We start from the raw sequence: 9,566 nt of genomic DNA on the forward strand, positions 1-9,566 counted from the left end.
TTACTTTTTATTTCCCCAGTGCACATGTTTGTCCTGTCCCCACTAAACACCAAAGGTTCTGGTACTGACAACAAACACCTTATGGGTAGCTCTCTTTTTGTATCTACCTTGAAAAGTATTTCAGGCACTCTGGAGGAGCTGTTTTCCATCTACTCTAGGGATTTCAATACCATCTCAGCTTTGTGATGCTTTCTTATATTACCAAATTTCTTTTAAAACTCCTGCAGATGTTGGAATGACACATTTTGAAGTGCCATTGTATTTTATATGAACAATGACCTCCCATACACTGCTAAGCCTCTGTGTATAAAACTGGTATTAAAAACATCCACTTACATAAAAGCAAAGCTTTATGGAGGAAAGATTTGAACTGAATTACAGTGGCAATGTTTAAATTCTGTTTCTTACCAATTTGATAATAAAAATTCCATGAAAAATTTGATGCACAAGCAAGTTTCAGAATATGTCCAAAATCCACTTTACGAACTTGCTACTGTGATGACTTGGTTTCTGTGTATGATTTCTCTGTGACTATGCTGGAGTTGCCGATCTGCACAAGAAATCTCTGTGAAATCTGCAAGAAAATGGTGTCATCTTTGAAGTACAAATTCAGAATGCTTTTGTTAGTCTTTTTTTTGATCACACCAAGAAGCTCCAGCAGCAAAAACACTGATTCTGTGAACATTCACAGAGCAAGCAGAGCATGCCCACTACCCACACTCTAGCCTTTCTCTTCATTCCCCCCAATAAAAAATGTTGTTCCATGTCCCTAGCAAGTCTTCAGCCACATATGGTATTTACCATACCCCGAACCAACCTAAGGCTTGTAGATCTCTTTTATGTAGCATACAATTCTGTCTTAAAAATATAGGTTCTCTTTGGCATGTCTGTCATGCAAGAGGAACTTTAATACAAGGTATGGGCTGTGATTTTCTTTCTTTGTTTTAATTTGAGAAATGTTACTTCCTACTGAAACAAAAGGTGACAAATATCTTGGAAAAGGGAAAACAGACAGCTGAATTCTATATGGGAAAAGTGGCCCAAAGACATGAAGAGACCTGAAAAGCAGAAAACCTGATAGAATGTATCAACCAGTGTAAGTTATCAAAGACAGCTCTCAAACAAAAGTGAAGGGACAAGGATAAAATAAAGGCAGAATTTATTTATACATCATTATTCCATACATTCAATAATGTTTCTTTGGAGAAAGCTTTATTACCCTAAGGCAGGGAAAGTGGTGATAATTTGAGACTGTTTTTTCCATCCACTACTAATCATACAACTACTTTCACATGGTTATTATCCTTAAAAATTGTGCATCACACCAGTGAATATTTTCTCCTTCAAGACTTTTTTAGTGATAATGGGCCAATGGATGAGTTTTTCTAAGTGCTAGTGTTATGGAAGTTAAGATGTAGCCTGCTGCTGATTGATATTCAGAATGGCTCCTTTGTGGAAACAGGACTATTTGAAATGGAAAAATGAAACATTAATCTTTTAATTAATACTATGCTAAATTAAGATGTGGGAGATGTCTATTCCTCTGACAGCTGATGCAGGCTTTCTGCTCACAGATACAACCCTGGGCTCACAGATCTTGAACCACACACTAATTCCTCTCTACTTCTGTTCTTCTTCCACTAGATACACTACCACTGTATCTGCTATAGCTCTATAATACATCTGCCCTTGGCTTCTGAAAGGGCCTTTAGTCTCTTTTTGTCCCCACAGAGATGATTTGGCACTGGTGCACTGGGAGGACTGGTTTCAGAATACATCTGCACAACTCTCTTCAGCTGGAAAAACTCAAGAAAACACTCCATGTCTCAGGCCAGACTACTTGTACTTCATAAGCCATTCTGCAGGCTCCTCTCACAGGGCAGGGAAAGCCCTGCAGCTGGGAATCAATCAGCTTTGTATCAGGATTCACTAGACTGCGAAAAGGACAAGCAGATGAAAATGTTTCCATTGGTCCATATTATATTTTATACTACACCCTAAATTTAAACATTTCAGAATTTTTTTTTTATTTGCCAGTTAATTTTAGCACATTCTTGACCATGGCCCCAATGCCATCAAAAATATGATGTAATTCTGTTTCACACATAAATGCTGGGGTAGTCACCACCTTGTTTTTCGTATCCACATGAGCTTCGTAAAAGGGAGTTAAGGAAAACACAGCCTATGTCTCACTTGTAGAAGCTTTCTGCAAAATAAACCATCACTGACAAAAAACCTCACAACTCCACTATCCTACAAAAAAATCACATACAAACACATCATACTGTTTAGCTGTAAAGACAGCTGCAACCTGTAGTCCAAGATACTAGAAGCTATTTTTGCCAGAAATACAAACACTGCATGAACACTCATAAGAATGTGCAGAAACACAAGAAAACCTACAAAATTTACTGACCGTAATGTCTCTGGGTACAGTTTGATTATAGCATTAGCCTACAGGAAAAGAAAGAAAATCTCAAAGAGAACTGACCAGCTGTAGCTCATGCCAATTTCATGTGCAAATTCACTCAGCATTTACTTCATGTCCAAGGAGTTCTATGGCAATGACTGAGAATGACTCCTAACAACACGGCTGTGTACAGAAGACAATGTTTCTAATCATCTGCTATATTGCATGCTATCTGCTATACACTGTATATTCCCACTAAACTGTAAGTGCAAACGCACAAATCCTGCATACATCCATTACTGTAATGACACATTACTAAAGTGTCTCTCAACATGGCAATTAACAGGAAAGGATATAGTTACTTCTTTGACATAATGCTTTCCTCCCAGTTCTTTAATAGCTCCTGCAGTCCCAGCATAAGGCCACTTGCCACCTTCCTCTTCTTCATGGCCCACAGTTACTTCAGCACCAGAGAGAACCTTTGCTGCCAACACTGGTGAAATGCAGCAAAGACTGCAACAAAAGGAATTATAGGAGTGATTCTGCAATGACTCTCTTTCAAAACTCAGTCATAATTGAAAAGATTCAAATGGACATGGTCTTACAAATCTGAATGACATCACAAGGCACCTTTCACTCAGCATTTTCTAGCTTCTTTGACAAACACCTACTCACACATGCATCTTGAAAAACACATTTAAAAAAAATAAGCTACATCTGATATAAAAAGGAAGATGCTTTTTCTAGTTCCAACAGTAACAGCTGCACATTTCAACAAAACAGATGCTGTCTCCATGCTCACATTATCAAATAAATGCCCCTACAACTAATATACATACCCAATAGGTTTGCCTGCTTTGTGGAAGTCTTTCAAGACACGTTCGACTTCTCTGTTCACCTTGCAATCTTTCCCATCAACAGCAAAGGTAGATCTGCCACAAGAACAAACTTTATACGTACCTCAATATAAACCTACAACTAGTGATGTCTGCCCATCTGCCCCTAGACCGGCTCTCAAGGGTCATCACAAGCTTAATAGCTTCTAAAAGGTGGCTGAAAAAGCCTGCAGTTCATCATCAATGCTTTAGCCAAACTGACTCACTTCTAAGGCTTTGGCATGTCAGGAAGTTCCTTACTTGATATAAGCATCTAGGAATAAGAATTATCAAATCAGCTTTTTAGGATTACTGAGAAGTGGAACAATAATGTTTTCACTGAAAAAAATACATAGAAAGAAAAGGGGAATAACATCCAGGTTTCTCAAAGCCAACAAAATGGCAGGTCAATAACAAAATAATCAGTATTCCCCACAGATAACACTTATTTTTTCCTCTTTTTATTTTGAGCCAGCTGTTGTTTTATCGCTAGTAATCTAAAAGGGGACTTCTTGGTAGTGAGACATAGCATAATAGCAATAAGAACACCTGAAACTACTGAAGTTTTGCCTTCACTTCCCTCAGTCAGGCCCAAAAAAAGAATCATCACAAGAGTATGGGGAATAGGATTTCTTCTGCATAATCTACACTCTCACCAGTTCTCACCAACATTGTTTGGAAAATTTAAAGTGACAATGCCAGTAAGATTTACAACTGGAAAGAATCGTGAACAACACAACTGAACTCCCAACACTTTGAAATGAGTTTTCCTTATTAAGAAGTGGTTATGTATGTAGTAAATAACGACGTTTATTGCTTCCTGGTTTTATTGTGTGAGTCCTAGTTGATCTTGAATAGTTAGTTAAGGAGTCTGATGCTTAGTTGGCACTCACAAGTTTTTAGCAGCTCCAAATCCACCAGGGAATATCACAGCATCATGGTCTGCTGTAGTAAGTTTAGTGAGACTTGCAATTTTACCCCGAGCAATCCTTGCAGATTCCACTAAAACATTCCTTGAAAAAACAGAAATAAAACAATGAGATGAATTAAGCATTTGTGCACAAGAGAGCATAGAGAAAGTTTTGACAGAGGAAGGGGAGGAACCAACAAGAACAGTGGTACTCAGTAACTGAAGCTAATTGATGCTTCTGAAATACTTCTACTGGGAAACACAGGCATTAGGAGACTGTATATAATCAAGCCCAGAAAGCTGACTTAGTATTTTCTCTCCAGCCAAAATACCAGAGAGCATGAAGCTACTGAAGCCTGTCAGCAAAGTGCTACAAGCACAGTTACAGGCTACTATGTCTGAAGAATGTGCAGCTGTCACTGTGCTGGGCACAGCAGTCACCGAAAATACATTAAACACTGACTTTACCTTGACTCAGCTTCAGCTGGTTGCCCTTTGCTGTGGTCAACGACATGCATCTGAGGAACATCTGGAGCATACATCTGAACCTTAGCTCCCCCACGACTAAGGTGTACCAGTATGCTATAAAAAGAGATAAAACACACTGCAAACCTAGTAAGGAAGGCTTTACCTGGCCCCTGATCTTCCTACAAATATTCTACCACCTGATTTTGAAAGAAGAGGAAAAACACATCTCTTATCAAAGCACACAGCAGCAGAATCCTTGTATGTAACACCAAAGTGCAAAGTAGAACATAAAGTCAGTTTGGAGGCAGGGTCAGGTAAGCTAGAGATAAGTTTCTTTGTTCAGTGCTCTTATGGAAGCAGAACACTAAAAATGCAACCAGAACAATAAAAACTTCCTTTCTCATTGCAAGTCTGTCCTGAGTTCAGCAGTAGCAGTCATTTTTTCTCCTTCTTGGTAGCTGGTGCAGCGCTGTGTTTTGACTTTCAGGCTGGGAACGGTGCTGATAGCACGTATGTTTTGAGTTACTGCTCAAATGTTTGGTTTGTCCAAGGACTTTGTGAGTCTCATGCTCTGCCAGGGAGGAGGGGAGGCCGGGAGGAAGGAGAGACAGGACACCCGATCCAAGCTGGCCAAGGAGGTATTCCATACCACAATACATCATGCCCGGGGAGGTAACTGGGAGTTGGCCGGAAGGGCCCGGGCTGGCTCTCTTCCAGGTCGGGCTCATTTCAGCGGGTGGTATCGTATTCTCTCTCCTTGTTTATTTCCTCTATCATTGTTTTTATTGGTGGTAGCAGTAGTGATCTGTGTGATATCTTAGTTACTTGACTGCTGTTGTCGCAACCTGTGGGAGTTGCACTCCTTCGATTCTCCTCCCCATCCCTCTGGGAGCAGGGAGGGGAGAAGGGATGGTGAGAGGGAGACAGTGGTTGGGTTTTGAACCATGACAAAGTCCCCAGGTATTATGGAAGGGTCCCACAATTAACATACCTATGTGTACACTTAATCTAGGTCTCGATGAAATATCTCTTAGCAATTAACACTAAGAGTTGATAATACAATTTAAGCATGAACAATTCTAGTGTTAGACAGGAACAGAAATTCGAAGTGATTGTGAAATGAAGTCTTAACTCTCTTAAGAGAGATTCTGGAACTCTGAATTTCTGTTTCTGAAGGGAAGACAGTCTCCCTCATTGCTCTGGCATTGCATGTGCTGTGCTCTTCTTTTGGACAATCACCAAATACTGCAAGAAGATGGCCTAAGGTCCCAATTATGCTGTGAGAAAACCATGAAGCTTCATCATACATCTTTCAGGGCAATTTTCATTGCCAGAGAGAGAAAAACTAAATTCAACAGACTTCTGTAATGTGAAGGAGACGTTTTTGGAGCCTACAGTTTTATAAAGCAACTTACGCTGAAGCTTCATGAATTTCTGTGCCATCGTAGACACCACAACCAGACAGGACCTGCAGTAAGAAAATCAAGAATTTCAGGTGATACAAAACTTCCTATAGGATCTTTCACAAGCTTTGTGAGATTACAAACAAACAAAAAAATCACCACAACCTAAAAAAATCCCAACAACAAACCTCCTCCAACCCCTGCAAAAAACAGCTTAGCAATGAGCTCCTTAAATAAGCCAGTCAATATGATTCTATTAGCACCAGCGTCACTATTTGACACACTGAAGAACTGACATTTCCTATTTATAGTTCCCCATCACAGACAAGTCTCAGAAATAACTAAGATTTATTTACTGGCTTGTGCACTTATTCCTCAGAGTTAACAAACTGACACAAATCCTTAGGTATATTTTTACTGTGCACACAGCAGGCTACTCTGAGTGTCACACATCTATTTATGAAGTGCCCATATCTGTTTGAGGTAAGTTCTCACCTAGGTATACCTACAGAAGTGGGATAAAAGTGTACTTGGCATAAGATATTTTACCTGCTGCTGTATTTTGCCTGAGGATCCACATCAGAGATCAATAGCTAAATTCCTTTTAATAAATCATCCTATATCATCCATACTTTTCCTTACTACTGTGGTAAAAACAGTTTTGGTTTCTTTATACACAATGGAGAATTAGAAAGCACAAATCATTGAGCTATCCTTGTGTTGGTGGAGAGTCTATCACAAAGTAGAAGGAAGTAGAAAAAGAAACATTGAAAAAAACTGAGAAAAAGGCAATTATAAGAACAAAACAAAATCAAAACAAACAAACAAAGAATTATCTAGTTCCTGAAAGTATATATATAAACACTTGTAGGGTATCTTGATTGGTTGGTTGTTTTGAAAGGAAAATATCCAGTTCAAAAGAGTCCATTTATTAACTTTACTCTTTCCCCTCTTGGTTTTATCTCAAGTTTTCAGGAGCTTGAAATTTTTTAATCACAGACACATGAACAGAAACTCACAACTGAAACTATCTTAGAAATACTGGACATGAAAGGGGTTTCAGATCACAATACCCAGTCCTCTGCTCTTACAGGCATGACACCTACTTTGCCAAATGAGTAAAATGCATTAATGTTCTGTCTGCATTAATCCCAATTACAATTTCACTGTTCCAATACTGAAGAGCCACCTTCTACTTCTCAACTTTTTGTCTTTCATTTAATTCAGACTGAATAAACACACAAGCAATTATTCTAAAGTTATCTCCTGTAAGCAACACCTTTTAAATGTTTTTTACAACTCACTGCAGCCAAAGCACTAAACCACTATCCTCCTGTTATCTCAATAGCTGCTTGTGACAAATCTGTCTTCTACCACAGTCAGAAATTTATGTCACTAGTGTCAACAGGAACATTTAGTTTAAAATCCTGTCATTTGCTAAAATGACAGCATTCCTAGTAAATTACCTTTCAAACATCTGGATTGGCTTTCTGCCCATTCCTGAGCTAACTCTGTTCCAGACTTCTTCAGGCAGGTGATGCCTACTTATTTCTTTATATTTTATGCTGTCAAGACTATGAAGATCTCGATCTTCAAAGCCAGAGCTCAAAAACTGTTTCCACCTGGGATGCTATCTACAGCCTAAATTCTCATTCGGCAGCCTGTGGCTGCACCATCCCCTCGTATGGGTTTCAGCCTTGAGAAAAGGCAGCTCACGGGAGACCTTATCATCATGGTCCAGTGCTTAAAGAGTGGCTACTCCCTTTTTACAAGGACTCACATGGAAAAAGGAGAGGTAATGGGCATAAGATTCCAGCTGGGCACAGAGGAAAATTTTTCACAATGAGAACAATCAGCCATTGGAATAATTTTCCCAGGAAAGTGTTGGATTCCCCAATATCGGACACTTATAAGATTCGTCCGGACAGGGTGCTGGGACATCTAGTTTAGGTCATGCTTTGTCTAGAAAGGTTGGACCAGGTGATCCTTGAGATCCCTTTCCAACCTTGCATTCTGTGATACTATTTCAGCTTCTCCAAAGGCTTCCCAAGCTGTCGCTGTCACCAGACGAATCGTCCCTCGGCCCGACGCCACGCCATACCCTCCCAGCCGCACCAATCCCACCGCCGCAGCTTGCCCAGCGGCAGAAGCGCTCTCCCGACGGCACGGGGCTGAGGGTGCGTGGTGCCAGTCAGGAAAACAAACCCAAAACTAACCCTTTCTGCTCGGAGCTGCTGTGCTGCCCCGCTTCCCCCCGTCTCCCAGCCCAAGGCCGCCGGGGCCTCCTCCTCCTACTCACCACAGCGACTCGGGCGGGGCGGAGGCGCTGAGCGGAGGAGTGGAAGGAGGCGAGGTGTCCGGGCGCTGCCGCCCGCAGCGTGGTGAACAGGGTCAGCCCGCAGGAGGCCAGCATGGCCTCAGGCAGTACGCGGCTGACGGCCGGGAAACCGAGAGGCCGCTAGGGTAGGGCCGCGCCGGGCCACTGAGCAAGCAACGGGAGGCCGCTGCGCCCTTGGCGGCGCCCCCTGTAGGCGGGGAGGGGCCCGCGCTGAGGCCTGCAGGGCCTTGGTCGCTTTCCTAACCTCATTTAGTAATAACGTAGTGACAAACCGAAAAGAGTAAAAACTAAAAATGTGCAAAAAAAAATCATTGGCACATGTATTTAACACAAGCCTAGCAGTACCAGCTTCCTTTTGCAAGTGAGAGGGGGTAGCCATAAGGTGCATGCAGCCTGCCCCCGGGCAGCACCAGGCCAAAGGCAACAAGGGGCTGCTGAGGCTACAGCTGTTAATAGGATAAATAAACCAACACACGGGGGCAGGTTCAGTTCGTTCTTTCTAGGATCTTGTGAGACAGTGTTTTCTTTTAAAGAATAGAGAGAAAGACAAATGTTAAACAGTGCTAAGGTTCATCACTGATAAATTTCTTTGTGAAAAGTGAAAGTTGCTGCTCTGTTTTTTTTCCCTCTTCTCCTTCATTAACGAAACAAAGCTACATATAAGACAGTCCTGGTGTCCTCAAGGACACAGAGCTGTTGGAACAAGTCCAGAGGAGGACCACGAGGATGATCAGGGGACTGGAGCACCTCCCATATGAAGACAGGCTGAGAAAGTTGGGGCTGCTCAGCCTGGAGAAGGCTGCATGGAGACCTTATAGCAGCCTTCCAGTATCTGAAGGGGGCCTACAGGGATGCTGGGGAGGGACTATTCATTAGGGACTGTAGTGACAGGACAAGGGGTAATGGGTTAAAACTTAAACAGGGGAGGTTTAGATTAGATATACGGAAGAAATTCTTTACTCTGAGAGCGGTACAAAAGCTCCATCCCTGGCAGTGTTCAAGGCCAGGCTGGAAAGAGCCTTGAGCACCTTGGCCTAGTGTGATGTGTCCCAGCTCATGGCCAGGAGGTTAGAACTGGATGACCCTTTCCAACCCAAACCCTTCTATGGTCTATGCAGGATCAGCTCAAATCAAGCACTGGTTCAAAACCAAACCCCAGCCC

The 9,566-nt window shown here is 41.8% G+C and overlaps 1 protein-coding gene across 1 annotated transcript; it reads right to left on the reverse strand.

Annotated features, from left to right (window-relative positions):
• Nucleotides 1–1,142: 1,142 nt before the first annotated feature.
• Nucleotides 1,143–8,571, reverse strand: GATD3 (glutamine amidotransferase class 1 domain containing 3). Its single transcript, XM_005151715.3, has 7 exons — nt 8,366–8,571; nt 6,079–6,131; nt 4,664–4,777; nt 4,179–4,298; nt 3,250–3,342; nt 2,767–2,923; nt 1,143–2,155 (listed from the first exon to the last, which is right to left on the reverse strand). Exons 1-7 carry the CDS (start codon nt 8,477–8,479, stop codon nt 2,027–2,029), a joined length of 780 nt encoding a protein of 259 aa, XP_005151772.2. The 5' UTR covers nt 8,480–8,571; the 3' UTR covers nt 1,143–2,026.
• Nucleotides 8,572–9,566: the final 995 nt, after the last annotated feature.

The sequence above is a fragment of the Melopsittacus undulatus genome, chromosome 2, assembly GCF_012275295.1.
Source record: "Melopsittacus undulatus isolate bMelUnd1 chromosome 2, bMelUnd1.mat.Z, whole genome shotgun sequence".
Lineage (NCBI taxonomy): Eukaryota > Metazoa > Chordata > Aves > Psittaciformes > Psittaculidae > Melopsittacus > Melopsittacus undulatus.

Excerpts from the sequence above, each read along its gene's own strand:
- GATD3 (XM_005151715.3), bottom strand. The coding sequence starts at position 8,479 with ATGCTGGCCTCCTGCGGGCTGACCCTGTTCACCACGCTGCGGGCGGCA. Across the intron at positions 2,924-3,249 it reads AAAGCAGGCAAACCTATTGG|TCTTTGCTGCATTTCACCAG; the intron begins GTATGTATATTA and ends CTTTTGTTGCAG. Across the intron at positions 2,156-2,766 it reads ATTATGTCAAAGAAGTAACT|GAAGCTCATGTGGATACGAA; the intron begins ATATCCTTTCCT and ends ACTCCCTTTTAC.